This window comes from Pollicipes pollicipes, unplaced genomic scaffold (assembly GCF_011947565.3).
Source record: "Pollicipes pollicipes isolate AB1234 unplaced genomic scaffold, Ppol_2.1 Scaffold_3447;HRSCAF=4054_pilon_pilon_pilon, whole genome shotgun sequence".
Classification (NCBI taxonomy): Eukaryota; Metazoa; Arthropoda; class Thecostraca; order Pollicipedomorpha; family Pollicipedidae; genus Pollicipes; species Pollicipes pollicipes.
This window is the reverse complement of record NW_023596297.1, coordinates 38,460,873-38,484,921: the sequence shown is the minus strand read 5'-3', so window position 1 is coordinate 38,484,921 and position 24,049 is coordinate 38,460,873. Positions and strand designations below refer to the sequence as shown.

Sequence of the window (24,049 nt, the reverse complement as noted above, 5' to 3'; positions counted from 1 at the left end):
TCTTGGTGTTTGAATTTAGGGCCCTACATTCCTGTCCAGGTCACCTGATAATCTGCTCGGGTATACTCCGTCTTTCGGGGCCTTCCGCACTGGGTTTTGAGTACTTTGTATTTGAGTGGATGGCCCTACGCTCTTGTTGGCCCCTTCTGATAAGCTGCTTGGGCACATCCCATCCTTCCGGGGGCATTTACATGGGGTCTTCAGTGCTTTCCATTTGAATGGAGACCCCTACGCTCTTGACGGGGCCCTATTGTTAACCTGCTCTGACGCGCTGGATCATTTGGGGTTCTCTGCATTGGGTCTTGAATGCTTCCTATTTGAATGGAGAGCCCTACGCTCTTCTTGGGAACCTGATCTGTTAACCCGCTCGGGCACATCCGATCATTCGGGGGCCCTCTACATTGGGTCTTGGTACTTCTTATTTCAATGGAGGCCCCCACACTCTTGACGTGTCCCTTTATGTTAATCTGCCCATGCGCGCTCGATTACTCGGAGCCCTACACCTTGCGTCTTTAGTGTTCCTTATTTGAATAGATGGCCCTGTGTGTTTGGCGGGCCCCATCTGTTCAGTTGCTTGGACCGGTGGCGGATGCAGAGGACCGGGGGGGAGGAGGAAAGGCACGGGACCATGCCGAGGGGAGCTAAAGGCTCCGAAGGGGCCCATAACCAGCCGGACAGACGCAGTTTCCTGACAACAAAAGCACAACAAAATTGGATTCCTTTAGCCCTACAGACGACCAAGAACCATTATAAGCAAAAGTAAAGAGCTCATAAGTAAACAAAGTTCATTCGTCACTGATTGAGAAGGTGTTGCTGGGGGCACTTGCCGGGTCAATCTGATCGCTAAGGAGCTTTACACATTGCCCTTAATCTCTGCATTATCTCGTAAGGCCCATTGTGCTGGTGGGGCGCTATCTGCCTCCATGCCTGAGCACTGTTGATCGATCAGGTTTTTCTCCACGGATTCTTCCCATTCGCCCGAAAGGTTCTTCACACTTTTTCCGGGGTCCCATATGCCAGGGTATAATCAGTTCCTCCGGGATCCCTCACATAAGTCTTGGGTTATTTCCACTTCCTTGGAGGGCCTTGTGTTGTTGCGAAGGCTCTTATAAGGTAGGGCACGGAGACACACGATGTTCAGAGGCCCTCTTCTTTGATCGAGGGCTCTCACTTTGGTCTCATTTGCGGAGAACTATTCACTCCTATCGATGCTCACGTTGTTAACCTACCCGTGCACTCTTGATCGCACAGGGGCATTAAGTTATGGTCTAGGGTAATTCCCCTTTGCTCGAGGGGTCCAGTGCTATGGCCGGGGCCTTACATGTCAGCCTGCCGGGGCACCACCGATCGTTTAGGGGCCCACCACGTTAGTCTTCGGTCCTTTCTTTCTTGCTCTGAGAGCCCCATTCTTGTTGACGGGAGCCCCTTTGTTGGCCTCCTGCGGCACCCATGATCGCTCAGGTTCCGTCCCTATTGGCCTTGGTACCTTCGCCTTAGAACAGCAGTCGAATATGCGCCGATGATTTTTTACGCGCAATTGTACGTAATTTTACATGCCGCCGACGTCGTATGTGTTATTTTCATTGGCTCTTGAGTGTGTGACGCTTATTATGCTAGTGCATCATGTTCGAAACATATTTCAAAATATGTTTCGAACTTGTATATGCTTTTGGATATGTTTGTTTAGGCTTTTCATTTTGTTTTGTTTTGCTGTTTGCTGGGATATGTTGTACTCCTTTATAACAAGAAAAAAATCATGTATTAGTTATCAGCCATCAGCTGATTACGTCGCCCAGCCGGCTAGCCGTAAATTCATTAGCTGGGAATCAAGTTCATGCTTGGTTTTGATGTTAATTGGCAGCCAACTCAAGTTTATTTTGCTTTTTGTTCCGCAACACTTAGCCTCAAAATCACAGCATTTAAATGATCTGTAGAAAATGAGTGGTCTCTATGTGTATGGATGCGTAGCACGCCTATGCTTTATAGGGCTGTGTACAGTAAGATGGATTTCCGTGTGTGTGAAATAAGTAAATGCATATATATATATATATATATATGTATATTGCATACCATTTGTCTTACAATACAATGACTGAAATGCAATGATATCCTTTTGCGGGGGGCCCTAAGCTTTAGGGGGCCTCACAATGTGGCGCGGCGCCCTCCTTGACGAAATCCTGGATCCGCCCTGTCCGTTCTAGCCGCAGTTTATCACCAAGCGAACGATGTGTGACGTCCGTGGTCCAGGGGCGGGGCATGAAGATGGATATATATATATATATATATATATATATATATATATATATATATATATATATATACGTATATACATGTAGTGGAATAAGACAGCCAGAGGCCTACGGTTTCACTTAGTGCTAAACATAATTTCAAATTACCAGGCATTCGTTATTTCACCTGGCATGTAGTGCCAACAAGTGCTTAGTAACTTGGGGTGCTAATATCCTAAACATTGGAAAGGCTCCACCCATTCAGCGAGGCGGGCTACTGCCGAAAAATATTTTAACGGTAATGTTTGCCCGGCTTGGCACTACTAACCTGATCAGGGGCAGCCAGTAGTCGTAAGGCCCTCGGAAACGTCGGACGTCTGCCAGAGAGTGTACAGGGGGAGGAGTCTGTTCCTCTAGCCTTGCGAAAGGGGCGCCGCCCGCCGCCGTCACGTGCGCCAGAAGCCAGCGAGTTTTTGCTGGGCGCGTGCGTGTACCCGCATGTGACACCAGAATGAAATACTAGTGCACTGTCACTGGAAACCAGATAAGCCAGAGGAAAGAGCACGCGAGGTATGTCAGCCGCGCGAGACGGCGAGGGTGTGAATTACGGCGAGCGCGACATCAGCGGCCGGTGTATGTTTGAGTGTGAGCCCGCCCAAGGCTATCATCGCCTAGCAGAGAGTCAGTCATCACTGGATCAAGGTGTTGCTTGTGTTGGCCGGTTCTTGCTTCATCTTTCCCCACAATGTTGTTAAGGAACGGTGCAAGAGAACCGCGGCGAATTCATAGCGCTGTGTAATTTTGAAGACTCGCGCCTTGGAGCGTGCCGCTGGGTGCCAATCTTCGAGACGCATGATCTCCAAACGACAGAGGAGATTGCAGAGGAGATTGAATGACTTCTTTATGAAAAAGCTACATTGACAGGCGTAAGCAATATGTGGTGTGACTGCCGTAATCTGGCGTCCGACGCGCGGGCGCTGCCTGCATGGGCGGCGCGCGGACGCGGCGCGGCCCGCGTGCATGGGACGCCCGTGGACACTGTTGCTTTGCAGTCTCGTGCCCATGTAGTCCACCGGCGTCCCGTGATGGCAAGGTTCATCATCGGATCATCATTAAGACTTACCGAGTTTTCCTAGATTAGCGGAAATATAATGACGTCAATGTCTCTCAGCTTACGCATCCAGTGACGTAAGAGTTCAGCAGAATCATTGTGTTGTACCGTGGTTCGAATATCCGTCCGCTGCTTGTACCGTGGTTCGAATATCCGTCCACTGCTTGTACCGTGGTTCGAATATCCGTCCACTGCTTGTACCGTGGTTCGAATATCCGTCCACTGCTTGTACCGTGGTTCGAATATCCGTCCACTGCTTTGGGCGAATTGGTGTTGTGCACACACTGATATGAATGTACGGGGCCCAACGTATCTTTACGGTCGGGGAATGGAATGGAATGGCCGCCAGGTGTCACATCAGAGGCATTGGTCCTGCTCAAACTTAACTGTTGATTGCAATGCGCTAAGTTGTGTCTCGTTACTACCTTACATTTTTTGCCAAGTGTTCGCTTTCCATGGCTGTCACATTTTAGTTGGCGTCGGTACCTGGTCATCAGCATCCCTTGCAGAACTCCAAAACACTAAACATGTGTGATTATGATTGTTGGCGTATTGAAGAGGCTTTAGATTTTCTTCGTTTCTGAAACATTACGTGGATGCTTGGCTATATAAACGGTCCTCTTAAACTGCGTATATCTTCCTTGTTGTTCAGAGCTGTCAGAATGGCCACCGAGAAATGCCTGCTGAGTTCAATGCGTAGATTAATATGCATTTAGTACTTCGAGACAGTCGTTAGCCCTTTGTTCCATTTTATTTGGTAGACGTCATTCCTATATTAAATGTGATTGGATACCATACAGCGACTTCTTAAGGCTTTTTAAGATTTGATCCGAACATTTTGAATGGATGGATTTCCGGGATCAGAGCTCACGCTAAGCAGTGCTTGTTGTGTGAGCCCTGACCCCTACCATCCGATCGCTCAATTCCATGTCAACGGCAAAGTTTGGTGGCGAAAGCTTAACGTGCCGCAATGCTCGGCACGGTCCGTCCTGCCCTCTGACGTCAACTGACCTTCAGCGCGACCGCTGCCACCGGCCGCAGGCCATACCTGTCAAGGGCAAATAGCGAGCGCCCTAAAGCGACTCGAATCCACCCCGCCACGGGTGGGCGCATCGGAAGACAGGCGATCTAACTGGCTGCGCCACCGGGACGGACATTCTGGCTTTGCAACCAGAATGGTTACCAAATGTTGTTTGTTGCTCAGATACTGACACCGCCACAAAAGAGTAACTTTAGTTCGTGTGTGATCTTTGTTTTGGCCGTTCAGCTAAATGTGATTTTGGCCTAGCTATGATTTGGGAGGGTAGCGGTCCAGACCCAAGCGCTCAACGGTCACACACTGTCTTCGCGACAGCTAATAATGTCGGCTGTGTTATGTCTCAAAGCCTATTGCTGTTGCCGATGTTAGGACACAGCGTCGCATCCTGTCACACAGCCGAATTGACCTCCCTGGCCCCCCAAGTTTCAGCGCCCCAGAGACGGCTCGTGTTTTAGAAATGGCCGACAAACAGGTCGAAAGGTCAGCTTCTAGGAGTCCAGTTGCGCCTGGCACAATCCAGAGGGCCTGCAGATGCCCAGACAGGCTTGTGAAATGAACTATTAGCACATTACGCCAGGAAGAAGCACGGGAGTTAGATGACTTTTTGGCTTCAAGTCAGGAGTTCAGGAGTTTGTCCGTCAACGTGAACAGGATGGTTGGCCTGGCATGGTCAGCGGGACCTCGGCTCCCATGCAGCCCATTGTGGGCTGGTATGGTCAGCGGGACCTCGGCTCCCATGCAGCCCATTGTGGGCTGGTATGGTCAGCGGGACCTCGGCTTCCATGCAGCCCGCTGTGGGCTGGTATGGTCAGCGGGACCTCGGCTCCCATGCAGTTCACTGTGGGCTGGCGTGATCAGCGAAACCTCGGCTCCCATGCAGCCCACTGTGGGCTGGCGTGATCAGCGAGACCTCGACTCCATGCAGCCCACTGTGGGCTGGTGTGATCAGCGAGACCTCGGCTCCCATGCAGCCCACTATGGGCTGGCGTGATCAGCGAGACCTCGGCTCCCATGCAGCCCACTATGGGCTCAGCCATAAGCCCACAGCCTGCAGCAACCAAAAGTGAACGGCACATCTGAGCGGGGGTGTATGTAGGATTTCTGAACGTGGAACTCAGCTTATAATTTCAGTTGAAAAGATTTGGACCGCCACAGGCTCGCGCAATTTCTTGTATTATATTGTATTGTATTCAATCTTCAACCCATCCATGCTGCGTGGCTTTCCAGGGTTAGCGTCATCATGCACAAAGTTTAAAACAGGTCAGGATAAAAATGACTCTACCAAGGATAAAATAGCTACAGTCATCGTGGAAACAAACCACAAGCGCATATACACATTCATAAGCAATGTATATTTTCATAATTAATTGATATAAAATATTTTTTACGTGGAAAAGATCATTTCATAGCTATATTTGTAGCGACTCAACATTTTCGCGATTTCCACGTTATTATGTGCGGACTTGGTGATACCCAGCATTTATTTGTCATACCCAACAATATATAAAGGATTATTTCAATTGTTATTGAGTTTTGAACTGAAATAACTACAATGAAGACATTTTAATGCAGCTCGCAACCATGCCGAGACATGCATGTAAGCATATACCACTGAGAGCCATCGCATAACCACTGGAATCTTCAAGTTTTTTTAACGCAGCATGCGACGCGCGTTCTGCTTTATATTGCAGTGCATAGCTGAATACCGCTTGCAATATTCTGAAATCCTGATTGCACACCGGTACGGGGCGTTCTGGTCGCTGTGCGCGGGTCGGCCCTGCGCCGCTGTGTTCGTCCCCTGCGCCGCTGTGTTCGTCCCCTGCGCCGCTGTGTTCGTCCCCAGCGCCGCCGTGTTCGTCCCCAGCGCCGCTGTGTTCGTCTCCAGCGCCGCCGTGTTCGTCCCTAGCGCCGCCGTGTTCGTCCCAGTGCCGCCGTGTTCGTCCCCAGAGCCGGCGTGTTCGTCCCCAGTGCCGCCGTGTTTGTCCCCAGCGCCGGCGTGTTCGTCCCCAGCGCCGCCGTGTTCGTCCCCAGCGCCGCCGTGTTCGTCCCCAGCGCCGCTGTGTTCGTCCCCAGCGCCGCCGTGTTCGTCCCCAGCGCCGGCGTGTTCGTCCCCAGTGCCGCCGTGTTCGTCCCCAGCGCCGCCGTGTTCGTACCCAGCGCCGGCGTGTTCGTCCCCAGCGCCGGCGCCCTCTGCACGACTGACGATCAGTGTGCCCTGTGCCGCAGATGGCCGATGCCGACCAGAACGTGCGCACCGACCCGGTGGGCGCTGAGTCGCCGGCATCAGCCGACACCCCGGAGCAGGCAGCCGCGCCGGTGAGTGCTGTTGGCGGAGCCACGACCCCCTGTCGACCGGTGCTGTCGGCGGAGCCACGGCCGCCTGTCGGCCGGTGCTGTCGGCGGAGCCACGGCCCCCTGTCGGCCGGTGCTGTCGGCGGAGCCACGGCCGCCTGTCGGCCGGTGCTGTCGGCGGAGCCACGGCCGCCTGTCGGCCGGCGCTGTCGGCCGGCGCTGTCGGCGGAGCCACGGCCCCCTATCGGCCGGTGCTGTCGGCGGAGCGACGACCGCCTGTCGGCCGGTGCTCAGTCGCCGGCACTGGTGGAGGGAAAGCCGCCTGTCAGGCAGTGCCCAGTCACCGCCACTGGTGGAGCGACGACCGCCTGTCAGCCGGTGCTCAGTCACCGGCACTGGTGGAGGGAATGCCGTCTGTCAGGCAGTGCCCAGTCACCGCCACTGGTGGAGGGAAAGCCGCCTGTCAGCCGGTGCTCAGTCACCGCCACTGGTGGAGGGAATGCCGCCTGTCAGCCGGTGCTCAGTCACCGGCACTGGTGGCGAGAAGGCCGCCTGTCAGCCGGTGCTCAGTCACCGCCACTGGTGGAGGGAAGGCCGCCTGTCAGCCGGTGCTCAGTCACCGGCACTGGTGAAGGGAAGGCCGCCTGTCAGCCGGTGCTCAGTCACCGCCACTGGTGGAGGGACGGCCGCCTGTCAGCCGGTGCTCAGTCACGGCCACTGGTGCTGCCATGGATAGATATGCTATCATGAACAGCCTAGTAGCAGTGGCAGACACAACAGCAGTTACACCATCGGTTTATAATGCCGAAGTAATGGAAGACGCAAACCTGTCATGCTTGGAATATCATTGGCTGTGCAATTAAGGACTTCATGCACCAATCTGGTGTGATTAAAATAATGACTGCATACCTTTTTGAAGTCAGTTATTTCCTTGCATCCCCATAACAAGGCTTGGCTGGGTAATGCTCATGGGACCCGATACTGTGTAATTTCTGCATCATCATTTGTTGCCATTCCCAGAGACCCTGATAAGGAATTCGAGGAAATGCCAACATTACCTACATTTTGAGGCTTGGGGAGAGTTAAGTAAAACACATAAGGCCAAATGCGCAGACTTCTTTGGCTACGATGCTCTGCTGTACATCCTCACCCGCCCTCGCACCCAGCTTTGCAGCATCTCCTCAGTCTTTGGTCGGAGATATGCCCATCCTAAATATACGCGATCCACTATCATTAACATGTCGAAGTAAACAATAAGACAGTGGAAAAGATGCTCGCAGGCATGAAGCAATCAGTAGGTTAAAACTGGGAGCAGGGTTTTTAAAATCGGCGCATTTGCCCGTGTAATTTTAATACAGATCACCGTCCACCTACTCGGCTCCGCTGGCTACGTCCCTGACTGAAAATTATCCGCCCGCTTACAGCAATCACATTGCAAATACACGAAATGCAATTAAAAATGACGGACTATGCTCACCAGAATGCACGTGATTTGGAAAATGCAATCAAGTCTCTCTCCCTCCCCTCCTCTCTCTCTCTCTCTCCGTCCTCCCTCCTCTCTCCTCTCCTCATCTTCTCGTCTCTCTCATCCTCCTTCTCCTCTCCCTCTCTCTCTCTCTCCTCATCTCTCTCAGCTCCTCCTCTCTCTCGATTCATCCTCTCCTCGCTCTCTCTCTCTCTCTCTCTCTCTCTAGCTCTCTAGCTCTCTAGCTCTCTAGCTCTCTAGCTCTCTAGCTCTCTAGCTCTCTAGCTCTCTAGCTCTCTAGCTCTCTAGCTCTCTAGCTCTCTAGCTCTCTAGCTCTCTAGCTCTCTAGCTCTCTAGCTCTCTCGCTCTCTCGCTGCTCATCGCTCTCTTCGCTCTCTCGCTCTCTAGCTCTCGATCTCTCTACTCTCTAGCTTCTATAGCTCTCTAGCTCTCTAGCTCTCTAGTCTCCTCTATGCTCTCTAAGCTCTCTCCTAGCTCTCCCTAGCTCACTTCCGTAGCTCTCATACCGCTCTCCTAGCTCTCTCTGCTCTCTAGCTCTATCTCTCTCTCTCTAGCTCTCTCTCTCTCTAGCTCTCTCTATCTCTCTCTCTCTCTCCTCTCTCTCTCTCTCTCTCTGCTCTCTCTCTCTCTCTCTCTCTCTCTCTCTAGCTCTCTCTCTAGCTCTCTCTCTCTCTCTAGCTCTCTCTCTCTCTAGCTCTCTCTCTCTCTTTAGCTCTCTTCTCTCTCTCTTTATCTCTCTCTCTCTCTCCTCTCTCTCTCTCTAGCTCTCTCTCTCTCTCTAGCTCTCTCTCTCTCTCTAGCTCTCCCTCTCTCTTCTCACTCTCCTCTGGTTATCCTCTTCTCTGCTGCCACATACTGCAGTGGTCCGTTACGCTCTATGCCTTCACGCCGCTTTAAACTCTACTTCTGTTGTCAATGCTCATGTAGACCTGGATATGTATCGCCCAATTTTTCCTCATCATGACTTCTAAGCCGACTGCAGGTGAGGTGGAGCAATGGCGTCGAGTAACGTAACATAATGCAAGAAAATGATAAGAGGCTCACTCAGTCAGCAAGCGCATCATCGCCTGCGCCTAACTGTTGTTTGCAAGCAGTCATATAGTCCGTCGGGCTTCTTATTGGCTCCTTCATGACTGCGGTCGCAGCCAAAGTTTTGTTAATAACGGCGCACGGCATTGGGCGAAAGACCTGCTTTCAAAAATCTGCCCCCCCCAAAAAAAAGTTTGTCGTATCCGACTCGCTTTACCTCGAGGAGCCAATTTTCTTGCTTTTGTTTTTTTGGTTTCTAGAACTCGACCATAAGTTAGAAGTTATGAGAAGATGCCATTCTGCCAATTTTTAGGAGTTAGTGAAGCGAATAAACCACGAATGATGTGAACGGCGAATATACCGTAAGCACTACTCACTTTACATTGGCTCATTCCGCCTCTTTTAAACCAGCAACAATCGGGCACTGCCGGCTTTTGGCGGCTTTTGCATAGACATTGGGAGGCCAGTGGATGAAACGGACGTATAATACCCGTATGTTTTCCCTAACAATGGTGATTTCGATTCGCTGATGCTATTTTTAAAACGATGGAAGTCTTCAGGAAAACATGTTTTGGGCACGTTGATGCAAGTTTTGGCCCCTTCGTCCATGCCACCTTTTTGGACATTAAAAAGACTCCTTACCTTTTGCTGGACAGGGAGCCACATGGGTACTATGGAGCTCATCATCTTTCTCAGTTAGGGGCTGAAGGTTTATTCCGTCCCAGCGCGGGGTCCACATCGGGTGCCATTCTGGCGAAACTGGGGCTGGGACCCGCTGGTCGATCCGGACACCCATACACCACACACCGGTCCCCTCTCCCGGATACAGAAGGCCCCTGACCGTGGCATTTGGCCCCGAAATGACGCAGGGGCACTCACTAACGCAAAATTACCCTTTACTGGAGCAGGGGTTCAATGATCGGCACAAGACCAAATTCCGGCTTATCAGGCCCCAAGTCGAAACAAGGCGGAGGGTTCCAGTTCCGCCCTGAGGCCCCTGACTGAGACTTGAGGCCTTCCATTGTGTCATAATGCAACTTTTCATTGCCATTTATCATGTCTTCTCTCATTGTCAGGGGGCCCCGACCAATGCAAGAGGCCCTCTCGCATTCAGGGTCTTGTCCCTAACTTTTTCAGCATTTGTAACCAACCATAGCGCAACCGATTCCTTGACCGATTCGGGGCCCCTTATGACACAGGATTACTTGTTACACACTGTGGGCTCTTGACCCACATGGACCCGTCATTGTTCCAGGGACCCCGACAAATCCAAGTGGTCATCGGTGACACCCGTGGGCCAAGACCTGGCCCCTATTTGGAAAATGGGTCCTAAGGGCTCATACCGACACGGAGCCGGCCGCTCGGCGTTCTAGCCTCGGACCAACATAAAGATGTCAATCCCAGGGGGGCGGCGATCGCTGCAAGAGGCCCTCTGACGGACATTTGAGGCCCCGGCCATAAGGGCTGTGGTCCTTTGATGCGACCTTCGGCCAGCTCTACAGGCTGGGCCTACTGGGCCCTTGATTTTCGGTCCCGAAGAGCCTTTGGGATCCCTCGGGACCCAGTGGGACAGGGCGTGTACCCCGTGTTCCTTCCTCTGCCTGTGCGCCTGGTCCTGACAACGCAGCGTGGAACTGCGGCAGGGAATATTCATCCAATGCGTGGTAACTGCAATGTGTGCTAAATAAGTGTCCTCCGACTCCGCTGTTGGGCCGTGCTGAGCTGACGTGTGATGCGTGGCGCACCGCCACCAGCCAATCAGCCGTGACCAGCGGCCGCCGCGCCGGCGCTGGCGTCCGGTGAGCTGTTGCCGGGGCCCGGGTGATGCCGTCGCCCCCGTCACAGCCCGCACGTCCCGGCGCCAGCGCCTTGCCGCCGCGGGCCGCGTCCCTGACACGTGCCCGCCACCTGCTCCGTTCGCCGCCTGCCAAACAGCGGAGAGACTGCCGTCGCGGTGCAGCTGGTCAGCCCTTTATCCGAGGTGGTCCCAATCGGGTCACGGGCGGCCCGGCCCCTCGGTCGGCTGAGGGCGGCGCGGCACGTGCCCCGCCGGCAGCTGCTGCCCGGTCCGATCAGCTTTCAGCGTGGCGCCCCACCGGATCTGATGCGGGGGAGAGAGCAGAGGGGCGGGGGGGGGGGAAGGACGCAGACAGCAGCTGACGCCGCTGCCTTGCGGCACAGTGTCGGCAGGGGAGCGTGATGGGCAGCCTCATGATGCGGCGTGCCCCCAAATGCTCAAAAACATAGGCAAGGTACAGCGAGCGGTCATGTGGCGTGGCGTATGCGCGCGACGCCACTTACTCATCCTCCCATCCAATTCTCTCAAGGTTTTTGACCGAGTTAGTCCGTCCGAGCGCGACGGAATTTGGGAAGATGTCGGTCGGAGCGCGGCGGAAGTTGGGAAGATGTCGGCCGGAGCGCGGCGGAAGTTGGGAAGATGTCGGTCGGAGCGCGGCGGAAGTTGGGAAGATGTCGGTCGGAGCGCGGCGGAAGTTGGGAAGATGTCGGCCGGAGCGCGGCGGAAGTTGGGAAGATGTCGGTCGGAGCGCGGCGGAAGTTGGGAAGATGTCGGTCGGAGCGCGGCGGAAGTTGGGAAGATGTCGGTCGGAGCGCGGCGGAAGTTGGGAAGATGTCGGCCGGAGCGCGGCGGAAGTTGGGAAGATGTCGGTCGGAGCGCGGCGTGACTTACGACGCGCCCCGGGCGCACTCGCGTGTTTCTCGCAGCCGATCAACCGAGGGCACCGCTAAACCGATCATAAAACGAAACATAAAAATCGCTGCACGCATTCGAGTAGACTAAACGGTCGGGACAAAGGGCAGCAAGCGAGTGGATGTGGTGACCCCGGCCGGTGGATTGTGACCCCTGCCGATAGGCTGCAGCCGCTGGCGCTTTCGTGCATACCTCGAAATCCTACGGGGAGAAGGGGAGACGATCAAATTCTTAGTGCGCTTCTTTCCGCTGGATGTCCTCAGGTATATTCTTGAAATTAACTGTCCTAGAAAATCTGGTCGAATTTTGGCCCACTTCTGGTCACAACCCAAAACAAAGGTTCCCCTTTCGCCCATCACCCCTCTCTCTACCCTCTCTCCTTCACCCTCCCCTCTGGTCCTTTCTTCTCTTCTCCTCCCTCCCCATTCCGCAGAGTGGAGTTCGCGGACCAGCCGTGCCGGGCGTTGTGACCCGGGCCGAATCGCCGGTCGGTGCACCGCTGGGGTCAACCGGGTCGGCCGCCGCTGCCGCCGCCACCGCCGCCGCCGCGGTCCGAGCCGCCGGCGTCGCTGGCCGCACCCGCTAATCGCCAGGAATACCGCCGCACCGCTCCCGTCTGCAGCGCGCCGTTAATGTCTGCTCGATGTCCGCGGGCCCAGCGCTGACGTGCCGCCGCCGGCAGTGCTTATGGAGTGGGTCGCGCTGGGAAATTAGCGCGGTTCAGTCGTTTGTTAGGCGACGCCAGCCCTGGATTCCAATGGTCAGTCAAAGTTCGTCTTCGACGAGATTCGAAGAGCTAGCACAACTCAGGGAGCTGCTTGTAGATGACAACGTAGCAGTTGTTGGTCTGTTAATCTGTTGAGCTGACAGCGGACGGACTTTCAATCCACATCAATAATTCTGCGGCCTTACAATATGTGTTGCACTACCACGTTTGGCCGAAGTCATCCTTGGATTTGCTTGACGCTCATCGCACAAGAAAAAGGCAGCCAACCTACACTTGAGTTTACTTGTTGCTATCATAGACTTGTAGCCTGCTAAGATCAGGGTTCGGAGAAGGGCTGTGGAGGCGAAGATGTGTTCAGTAGGCTGGGCTCACGACTGTGAAGGGGCCGCGCCACGGGCTAGCGGCGGGGGCTGGAGCCAACGGCAGAAGGCGACAGCAGCCGTCACACACCGCAGCCCAACTGCGACGCCGGCCCAGCTGCCGGCCGGGCCTGACGCCTGCCGACCGCGGCCGGCTCTCCAGAGCGGTGCGGTCGGCCGACGCGCGTGCACCTCCCCTGCGCTGCGCTGCCCGACGCTGCCCGGTGCTGCCGGGCCGGGGGCGTCCGAGGCCGCCACCGGCGCCCGCCGCCGCAGGTCTGTCCGCCGCCGCCGCCGCCGCCGCCGCCGGTGCAACACGGCACCGGATGTCGCCGTCCCCCCCCCCCCCCCTGCTGGCGACTAGTGGTGCCCTCGTGGCGACGACGCGGCCGGGCGCTCGTGACTCGCCGGTTGGAGATAGTGCGGAGTGTCAGGCACCGATCCGACCGCAGCTTGGTGTCGTGCTGCGCCCCGTGGCTGGCTCGGGTGTCTTTGTGGCCCGGCCCGGCCGGCCGGGCTACAGACGTGACTGTGGCATGGTGCAGGCCAACTACAAGGCATAAATTTGAGCCTACAGCCCGTCAGGTCGAACAAATGATGCGCGGCACTGCTGCTGCTCATTGGCGTGCCCCTTAAGGCTGAGTGTTATTAAATCGCGGGCTGTTTGGTGGAGAGAGATCGTTATTCCCACATGGAGGTTTGCAGCAACCGTTGGGCATGCAGGAGACTAGGAGAACGTGTTATTCGGAAAAACCAATGTTGTTGTTGGATCATACTTACTGCGTCTATGCTCGAGACACACTTAAAGGTAAAGGAAATGATCTGTTGACGTTATGAATGGTCGCGTGACCTGCAGTTCCTTTGCCTCAAGCATATAACATCAGCAGCCAAGAGCGTCGTAAAACCCCCTTTACTCTCAGTTTGATGTTCCCTATATCAACGCTTGGAGCAAAGCGTCTGACGCAAATGCCAGTTGGAATGCTGATGCCGATATGTTGGGCTGCTCTTTCATCTTAGGTTTGGTTGACATTGGTTAAATTTTGGACCCTGTTTGTTCGGCAAAAACAAACGCCTAGAACTTGAAAATGATTCATGTCCTGTGCCCACCACATTCACTGTTAGACACTTGTGACTGGAGCAAATCATCCCCGCCCACACACCACTGAATCAGGTGGCTGTGTTCAGAAGGCAGGTCATGAGTTCAGCAGGCAGGTCTGGAGTTCGCGAGGCGGGTCTCGAGTTCAGGAGGCAGATCATGAGTTCAAGAGACAGTTCCCGAGTTCAGGAGGCAGGCCACTGCTTTGCTGGCCATACCGTCAGGTGGCGGCAGTGTTGCACGTCACACTGACGCGCCGGGAATGCCGACATGATGTACGAGGTCGTTTCGGTGGAGGCGGCCCATACCACGCTAATGAGGAGAGCCGACCGAGCGGCCGCACCGGCGCACGCTCAGCCCATCAGGTGTACGGCCGCACGTCCAGCTGGCGGCTGGCGGTGACCCGGGTCACGGCCGCGGGACACGCACCTACTGCGGACGCCCATCAGGATGCAGCAGCCAGGCGCCGACTTGCATCACGCGAAGGCGAGACTGGCTTGCTGGTACGATGCGAGATATTACCATAGCGATGGCATCAGCGGACTATGTCTTCCACCTCGTCCGCGGCACTATAGATTGTTCCCTGGAAAATTATACGCTGATATGCTGTTCTCAGCATTTTGTCAGAGTCATGCCAATCCGCCTCTAGCGGTAAAAATCTGAGCTAAATATCAGGATTTACGTGTGACATCTGTTTGTAGTTTGCATCGGATGTCGGATGGTATTACTTGACGTAACTGGACGGCCCATCGCAGCACATTGTAAGCGGCCCGGTGCTGAGCAGTGGTCAGCCATCGGGGGTGGTGCGGGCCGTAACAACCGCCGCTCTGGAGGCCTCTGGTGCTGCCGTGCTCTGGTGCTGCGGTGCCCTGGTGCTACGGTACTATGACTGGGCTGGTCCGTCTGAGCGACACGGGCTGACTCTGCCGCCCTGCCGTGCTCTGGTGCTACCGTGCTCTGGTGTTGCGGTGCTCTGGCTGGGCTGCGGTGCTCTGGCTAGGCTGGTCCGTCTGAGCAACATGGGCTGACTCTGCCGGGCCACGGTGCCGTGCTGCGCCAGTAGTGTTGGTGGCGGTCGGTGGGTCGGGACGACACGGACCGGGTCTGCCGCACTCGTGCCGCCGCCGGTGCTCGTCCTGAACGCTGGGAGCGGGTCGTGTTGGGCCCGGGCTGCAGAGCCGGGCCAGTTACCGTCCCAGCAAATAAGCCGACTCCGCAGGGCACCCTCCGTGCTCCCAGGTGTCCCAGCTCAGCGCCGTAAAACCAGCGGCAAATCAGCGACTGAGAGTCGTGCTTTCGAGGCGGATGGGAGTACCGTGTGCCGCGTGTGGGGTGCCGCATGTGCAGGCCGTGGGTCAGTCTCCTGTTAAGTGGTCTCTGGTGTTTTAAAATCGTTTCTGAGCTGCTAGCACTTGGGGAATATTATGGATCTGATCGCGCCAGCACGATTTCCCCGTCTCATGCATGGTGCTGGTAACATCTGCACAGCGCGAGGGCCATGTTAGCAGTGTGGGCTGCCATTGTTATTAGTGACAGCCTGGTCTGTTGCAGATTGTCGCCGTTTGCCCGGTGGTGCTGCCAGTGCAGAGCCCTCGACAGACGGTCTGGTCCGTTGCAAGGTGTGGCCGTTCTTCCGGCCATGTTTTAGTGCAGGGCGCCGATGTGACGGCCGGGTGTGTTGCAGGCTGTGTTTGCACCGGCGGCGGCCGGCGCTGTGTCCGGCTCCCGCCCCTCCGCCAGCCCCGCCGTCCGGCGTCTGGCCGATCGGCTGGCCGCCATGTTCGCACCGACCAGGAAAAAAGTGGTGGTGAGTAGGATTTGTGAGCTCTGGCTTGAGCTGGCTGGTTTTTCGCAGCTTTCTGGTGCTACCGGGTCGTGTCGTGCTGTCTGTATTCGTGTTTACTGATTCGACTTTTATGTTGTCAGCTGCGTGAATTGTAATACGCTTATCATCAAAGGGAACTTGGGAGTAAGTCTCCCCAGCTTCCGCGGAATTCAACATGGTTTGGCGTCGCATGCAGCGAAGCTCCATAACCGTCGCCGGCAGACGGTAGTGCGCGCTGACCGGGCGTTGGCTCGTAAGCGCGGTGCCGATTTCATGCTCTCGTCCCATGCACAGATTCAAAATATGATGATCCCTTTTATAATCTACCGTTTTTACCAAGCCAATTTGCAGCACCTCTTAAGTCGACATGTCAGTTTGGTTCTTACGAGGTCAAACCGCTTTTTGCCGTCTGCACAAGGCCGCATATTTGTCTGCAGAGTAAAACTGACCGGAGTAAAAACACGCTTCTGTCCACCTCCATGGGATAATGCGAGATCGACCACGCCGGCTTACACCCTGAGACCGCCAAACAGGAAGGTCGGATGCACGCGGAGCCTGGGAACGCGTTGTGTGTCGCCGATTAGGCACAATTCTCACCTTATAGTGTTTCGAGAGCGAGGTTAAACTCGAAAGTGCCTAGCCAAGCATAATTTTTCCCCAAATTAGATAATGCTGCGCTGCGCAGTGCAGTTCACGAAACAGCTCCGCGAAGTCATGCAGTTCAGGAGATGGCTCTGCGAAGCAGTGCAGTTCAGGATATAGCTCCGCTGAACGGCTGAGCGCCGCTCTCCGTCGCTCCGCGCTCCGGCCGTCGGTGCCCCCCCCCCCCCCCCCCGACATCCTCCGCCGGCGAGCCCGCGCCCGATGCCGCAGCGCCCTGACTGTCCTCCTGTGCCGACAGGAGCGGCAGCCCGCGCCCGATGCCGCAGCGCCTTGACTGTCCTCCTGTGCCGACAGGAGCGGCAGCACACGGTGGAGACGACGAGTGAGTCTCAGCGCATGGTGGCGCTGGTCGGAGCGCCGCAGCCGGCGCGGACCGGCGAGGCGGACCCCGAGCGCGCCGGCGACGCGTCCAGCCGGCCCCTCTGCAGACTCTCCAAGACGAAGATCATCATAGGTGAGGCGGGGCGGCGACGCGCGCACAGCAGGCAAGCGTGTGCTGTGTAACACGTCAACACGTGTCGTATTCGTGCTGGTGCGGATACGAGCATTGTCTACCTGGTATCACCATATCGATATAGGTCGTTTAGAACTGTTGAGATAAATCATTACGTATACACAGGGAATGCTCCTGCGGCTGCGCGCCTGGTAACGAGTTCCCGTTACAGCTCTGGTGGCGTTGGTTACGTTCCTCGTGATCGTGGTCGCCTCGGTGGCGCGCCACGTGACGGTGGAAAGCAATCGACCCCGCTTCCTCTGGGACGCCACGGCCAGCATCGTCGATGGCGAGCACGTGGAGACGATGGCCTCCTGCGGTCGGGTCCGAGGGTGAGCAGACGGTCGGGTCCGAGGGTGAGCAGACGGCCGGGTCTGAGGGTGAGCAGACGGCCGGGTCCGAGGGTGAGCAGACGGTCGGGTCCGAGGGTGAGCAGACGGTCGGGTCCGCGGGTGAGCAGACGGCCGGTCTGAGGGTGAGCAGACGGCCGGGTCCGAGGGTGAGCAGACGGTCGGGTCCGAGGGTGAGCAGACGGCCGGGTCTGAGGGTGAGCAGACGGCCGGGTCCGAGGGTGAGCAGACGGCCGGGTCCGAGGGTGAGCAGACGGTCGGGTCCGAGGGTGAGCAGACGGTCGGGTCCGAGGGTGAGCAGACGGTCGGGTCCGGGGGTGAGCAGACGGTCGGGTCCGAGGGTGAACAGACGGCCGGGTCTGAGGGTGAGCAGACGGTCGGGTCCGAGGGTGAGCAGACGGCCGGGTCCGAGGGTGAGCAGACGGTCGGGTCCGAGGGTGAGCAGACGGTCGGGTCCGAGGGTGAGCAGACGGTCGGGTCCGAGGGTGAGCAGACGGCCGGGTCCGAGGGTGAGCAGACGGTCGGGTCTGAGGGTGAGCAGACGGCCGGGTCCGCGGGTGAGCAGACGGCCGGGTCCGAGGGTGAGCAGACGGCCGGGTCCGAGGGTGAGCAGACGGCCGGGTCCGAGGGTGGGCAGACGGCCGGGTCCGCGGGTGAGCAGACGGCCGGGTCCGAGGGTGAGCAGACGGTCGGGTCCGAGGGTGAGCAGACAGCCGGGTCCGAGGGTGAGCAGACGGCCGGGTCCGAGGGTGAGCAGACGGCCGGGTCTGAGGGTGAGCAGACGGTCGGGTCCGAGGGTGAGCAGACGGCCGGGTCCGAGGGTGAGCAGACGGCCGGGTCCGCGGGTGAGCAGACGGCCGGGTCCGAGGGTGAGCAGACGGCCGGGTCTGAGGGTGAGCAGACGGCCGGGTCCGAGGGTGAGCAGACGGTCGGGTCCGAGGGTGAGCAGACGGCCGGGTCCGAGGGTGAGCAGACGGTCGGCCGGGGCGAGTGGCCGCTGTGCGGCCAACGGCGGCCGCCTACTTGCCCAGTGCCTGGCGTTCAGGCTTGAGAGGTGTCCTGATGAGGTTTGGTGCACTTGAGTAACCCCCTGATGCTGACGTTTGATGCGCATTTGTAGGTTTCTCCTGGCCGTCCACAGTTGTCTGTTGTCAGGCACGTTGTCCTGAATAGTCAGGACACAATTATATGTAACTCTGTTCTGACGCAATTATATGCTATCTCTAAAGCAGCCCTCATATGCCATAGTTTCGTTGCACTGTTGCATGCTTGTTGTCTTGGCACTGCGTTTCATTCTTTTTTCTCGCCGACGTAGTACTAGATTTCGCCATTTGGCACGATATCCCAACATTGCAGTAATTGTAGTTGTTGTTCTGACATTGAAATCCTCCATTTGCCTTGCTATCCCGGCATTGCGGTCATTGTTTTACGCCATCACGACATTGGAATGCCTGATAGATGTACCTCCTGTTGTTGAAGTCATCCACCTGGCCTCTAGGCACGTTATTAAATGCCCGATTTGACTCACTGTCTCGGCTTTGGAGTCATTCTTTTGACTGGTTCTCCGGCGTCGAAATCTTGTCTGCGTCACCGTTGCGGCACGGACGTCCCGATCTGACCTCCTCTCCCTCCACCTCCCCTCAGCCGGGTGGAGGAGGAGGCGTTCGTGTTCCGCGGCGTGCCGTACGCACTGCCGCCGCTGGGCCGGCGCCGCTTCCAGCTGGCCGAGCCGCCGCGCGCGCTCTCCAGCTGCTGGAGCGGCGTGCTGGCAGCCGACGGGCCGGCCGGCGCGTGTCCGCACCTGGCCTCCGACGGCTCGCCGGCCGGCGGCCCGGAGGACTGCCTCACCGTCGACATCTTCACGCCACGCGTCAGCTTCGACGCGCCGCTACCGGTGGTGGTGTACGTCGGCGGCGACACGCTCAGCAGCCAGACGCCGGACACGCTGCAGCCATCGGCGCGGCTGGCGCGCCAGCAGGGCGTGGTGTTCGTGCTGGTGCGCGTGCGCCGCGGCGTGCTCGGCTTCCTGGCGTCGGACGTGCTGTCGCGCTCCTCGCACCCGCACGCCTCGGGCAACTACGGCCTCTCCGACCTGGTGACGGCGCTCGAGTGGCTCAACCTGAACGCCGAGCACTTCGGTGGCTCGCCGGCGCTGGTGACGCTGCTCGGGCACCAGTCGGGCGCCACGCTGATGACGCTGCTCACCACCATGTCGCGCACCAAGTCGCTCTACACGAACATGTGGCTGACGGGCGGCTCCGGCTACCTCGACAACTTCACCATGCCCGACTTGGCCATGGCATCGGAAAACAACGCCCAGTTCCTGTCGTACGTTGGCTGCGAAGATGCGCGCTGTCTGCGCAACAAGACGGTGCAGGAGCTACTGACGGCCGTTCCCAGGGTGTGGCACCGCATCCCCACGGGTGAGGGCGACACCTGGCGGAGGAATTCATGGGCTGGGTAAAACCATGGGTACCATATGGAATACGTGACGGGGTAGGTTGGGCACAGATTGTGGGAAATTACAGGTATGGTTAAGACGTTTATGATGTATCTAGCAGATACTTAAGAAAATTGTACGAAATGTGACTGCTTGCGTTTTTTTTTTTGCCACAATTAGCTCGTCACTCTACTGTTGCAGTTCACATTGCAAGCAGATTACTTTGTGCTTACACTTTCTCCGAAAACTCTTCCATAGTTTGAAATCAAATGACTGGATATATGTGAACGAGTGGGCGCAAGTGGCTAGAAACGGGTGGCGGATGGGTGTGGGCAAAGCTCCTTGGAGAGCGAGAGTGTTGTGTAAAGGAAATCTTACCGTGGTGTCTGCTACCAAGTGAACCGGCAGGGACTCCTAAGCCGCCTTGCCGGGGTTCTGGCGAATGCTATCTTGTAATGGCCTTGCCCGGGTTCTGGCGAATCGTCTCCCAGGCGGGTGCGAATAATAAGACTCTTTTGTGCCAATATCTTATGCGCTTGTGTTGCGCCTGCCGCACTCCGTAGCGGTAGATTTATTGTTGAAAATGTCATGCTAGTGCAGCCGGACCGCTGCCCGCCAGCCGGTGGCCGGTGGACCGTTGCCCGCCAGCCGATGGCCAGTGGTGCTGAATATGCTTCGCACGGCTTGGACATTCCTGCCTTGCTGCTGCACGTTTTTTCAAAGAGATCGCGTGATACCTAGAGGCCCGAAAAGCGCGACGGCATTCACACAGCTTTAATGTTCTGTATGCTATTCACCCTCGTGCTTCATTTACCGCCACCTATAATGAGCAACTTGCTTCACTGTATTGGTTTCGGCGATGCGTTGAAGTCCACTCCTCAAATATGTGAGTCGATCGTTCCCCGCACGCTGCCCGCGCTCGTGACCGGAGTGAGTCGATCGTTCCCCCCACGCTGCCCGCGCTCGGGACCGGAGTCGATCGTTCCCCGCACGCTGCCCGCTCGTGACCGGAGAGCTAACAGAGCCGGCCGCGCCGCACCAGGTCTGCCGCGTCTGAACGAGCCGCGCCACAACTGGCTGGTGCGCGACGGCTACCTGGTGCGCGAGAGCGTGACGGACGCCTGGGCCGAGTCGCAGCGGCGTCGGCCTGCGCTGCCCGATCCCCTGATCGTCATCGGCGCCAACGCGCAGCAGGACGGCGCTGACGACCTTTTCGCCGTGCGCGACTGGAACGTCAGCTCGGTGGCCGAGTCTTACGTGGCCACCACGCTCGGCACCTTCCCCGGAGGGCTGGTGAGCTAGGTGGCCGGAGCGGTGTGAACAGACTGCGAGACGCTCGGGCGAGCCAGTCTGGGCACACGTCTGTCATCCCCGGGAGTTTCCTGTCTTCAAACCCTGACCTGGAATACTGTCATAAGTACATTCCTGGCGGGAACGGTTGTAAAAATGAAATGACGCTTAGCTTGCAGATCAATAATTTGGATGGTCTGTGTTGTACCAAGTGCATATGCAGTATGATTTGTACATGCAAAGCATATACGGGCATGTCATGCTGTGGTCAGACCTCCCTGATAGAGCGCCGTGCCCTGGCGTCAGGGTGTCAGGGGTCAGGGCGTCACGTGTCCGGCGTGGTCCGGGCGTCAGGGGTCAGGGCGTCAGGGCTTCAGGTGTCCGGCGCGGTCCTGGTGTCGGCCGCGTCCTGACGCGACCTTTGTCGGCAGCGGAGCCGCGCCACGGCCCTTTACCTGCGGCCGGGCACCGACCCCTGGAGCCAGATCGCCACTATGGTCAGCGACGTCAGGACCGTGTGTCCTCTGCTGGCGGCCGCGCGCCAGGCCTCCAGCCACTTCACCAACCGCGTCTACTTCTATCTGGCGGCCCAGAAACGGCTCGGTATGGTGGCACGCCGGGGTCGGGTTGGGCGGCGGACCGCCGGACTGAGTGCTCGTGTCCCTGGGTGCTCATCGCTGATTGCTTGTGTGAGTGGTATAAATGGAGATCCCAAAATCCCATCGAAAGACCGCATAGAAATCAAGACGGCTCCATATCACGAATCCTTGACGTGGAAGATGACTATGTTGGCTGTGATCATTTAATCACATGGATGACGCACTATCTGACCGAGGGCTCATTGGTGTCACGCACTTCATTCTGAGTTGTTCTAAAAGCCAGACTTCCTGATGCGGAATGGGATGACGCTTGGCGTTATCCCATGACGCTTTTATTGTGCGCTGTCTTACTCAAAATAACTTGTCTAGCATCCTTATATGGCGATTCTTGTCTTTCCTTCCGTGGTGGCCGAAACGTCTGATGTATGCTCACGGCACACCGGTAGCTACATGCGTGTTGGGTGCGCCTGAAGTACACACCCGATCACGTGACAGGTCCGGCGTCCTAGCGGCTGTCCCTGACCGTAAGTCTCATGTGTCCACATGCCAGCACCTGCCCCCGAGCCTGCCGTTGAGACTCAACACGGCCATGACCCCACCCCTGACCCTTCCCCCCCCCCCCTGTGACGTCGCCGGCAGGCAGCACGGGCTACATTGCCGACAGCAGGTCCGACATCGAGGCCATCTTGGGCGTGTACCGGCCGGCCACGGCAGAGCAGCGCCGCTTCGTCGACAACATGCAGAGCATGTTCTACCGGTTCGTGCGCGAGGGCCGGCTACCGCTGGACGCCACGGCCGGCAGCAAGATGTACGTCGTCGACGACGGCATCGGCACGGTGGATGGCCACCCGAGCTGCCGGCTGTGGGACCAGAGCGGGTTGTACCCGCAGTACGCGCGTCGCGACTGAGCCGCCGCTCGGGTCGGCAGGCACGACCGCTCGCTGGCTGTGTGTGCGCGTGTGGTGCGGCGTGCGGACGGACTCGGTGGCTAGCCGTCGCGCCGGCCGCGGGCGCGACGGCGGTCGGCCGCCGGGGACGGCAGCGGTGGGCCCGCCGCACACTGGAGACTGGCAAGCGAATCGTTCTATGAGTATCTTCTTCCTTGCGCATATATCCTTGAATACTTGGATGTTGTGGCAAATTAGTCATTGCTACAATACTGCAAATGGTATTATACGAGGCTCGGGTCAGCCACGCCTGCTCGTTAACATAGGATGCGGAAGGCCGACCGATGGCAGCAGGAGCTAGACGCCACCTGCCAGACTTCACCGCCGTCCTACGCCCGTTGCTTATTCGTCCGCCAGACTGCACCTGGCGGTCCGCCTGACCGACTGCAGTGCCGCCTGACTGTCCACCCGTCAGCCTGCAGTGCCACCCGGCAGGATGTAGTGCCGCTGCCCCCCCCCCCCCCCCCGACGGGCAAGATAGAGTGCCGCCGAATAGTATGTGCGTCAGGCTGCGGAGGCAGCGGGGCTTATACCGACCACTTCGATGTTCTGCACTCAACGCCGCTGTTCCTGGGTCTGGGACGTCGTGCCCGAGTGTACATACACGATCGCGATGTTCTGGTGTCTGTCCAGCCGTCATTACCACCGGAGCCGTGAGCTGAGTGCGTCTTACTTGGACTAGCCACGACTTCTGGAAGCTAATATTTCTGTGACCACTGATATCTGGTTCAAGTAGTTTTCACCGCCAAGACGCGCAACGGTTTAGAAGTTGTGCTGCGCAAATATTTAGGTGTTGCACGCAAGTTGCTCAGGCACGGTCCGAACCGACCTTGAATTCAGTACACTGTTGCCTAAGCTGGACCGGACTGTGGCCAGCGCACATGCGTGGTGCATTTCGGGCGATCGAGAAAACACTTTTTCGCGCTACCTTCTCCATTTTCAAAGCCAAAAATAGTTGCAAAATCGTCGACTTCGCCGATAAGTGCGCGTTGGGCCAAGAGGAAGTTATTACACAAATGATGGCCTATCCGATGATCATTCACAGAAATTCTCCATTTACGCTCGCCGGGTTCAAAATATCCCCCAACTTCGCCTCGCAGGCGCCAAGCAGTCAGCGGCGATAGCTAGGCATGGCGGAAGTTCCTTTGTCTGGACCATAATATACGGGACTAAGGTCCTGACCATCCTCTGAAAATTATGCTCAACTCTCCCTCGGCACGTGCAGTTATCTGATGATTCTCCTTGTGCGCGCTGCAAGCGCGATTCGGAAGTTTTTCAACATTCCAGGCAGGCTGCCGTGTCAACGCCCCCCTAAATCTCCAGGCCCGGCCGACTCGTTACCGGCCGGTTTCGAAGCACTCCAAT

The 24,049-nt window shown here is 57.1% G+C and overlaps 1 protein-coding gene across 1 annotated transcript; it reads left to right on the top strand.

Moving 5' to 3' along the window:
• Positions 1–2,600: 2,600 nt before the first annotated feature.
• On the top strand, positions 2,601–23,301 carry Nrt (Neurotactin). Its single transcript, XM_037215622.1, has 9 exons — positions 2,601–2,798; positions 6,605–6,694; positions 15,762–15,884; positions 16,860–17,019; positions 17,231–17,390; positions 19,053–19,831; positions 20,891–21,141; positions 21,570–21,741; positions 22,377–23,301. Exons 2-9 carry the CDS (start codon positions 6,605–6,607, stop codon positions 22,643–22,645), a joined length of 2,004 nt encoding a protein of 667 aa, XP_037071517.1. The 5' UTR covers positions 2,601–2,798; the 3' UTR covers positions 22,646–23,301.
• The last annotated feature ends 748 nt before the right edge of the window (positions 23,302–24,049 follow it).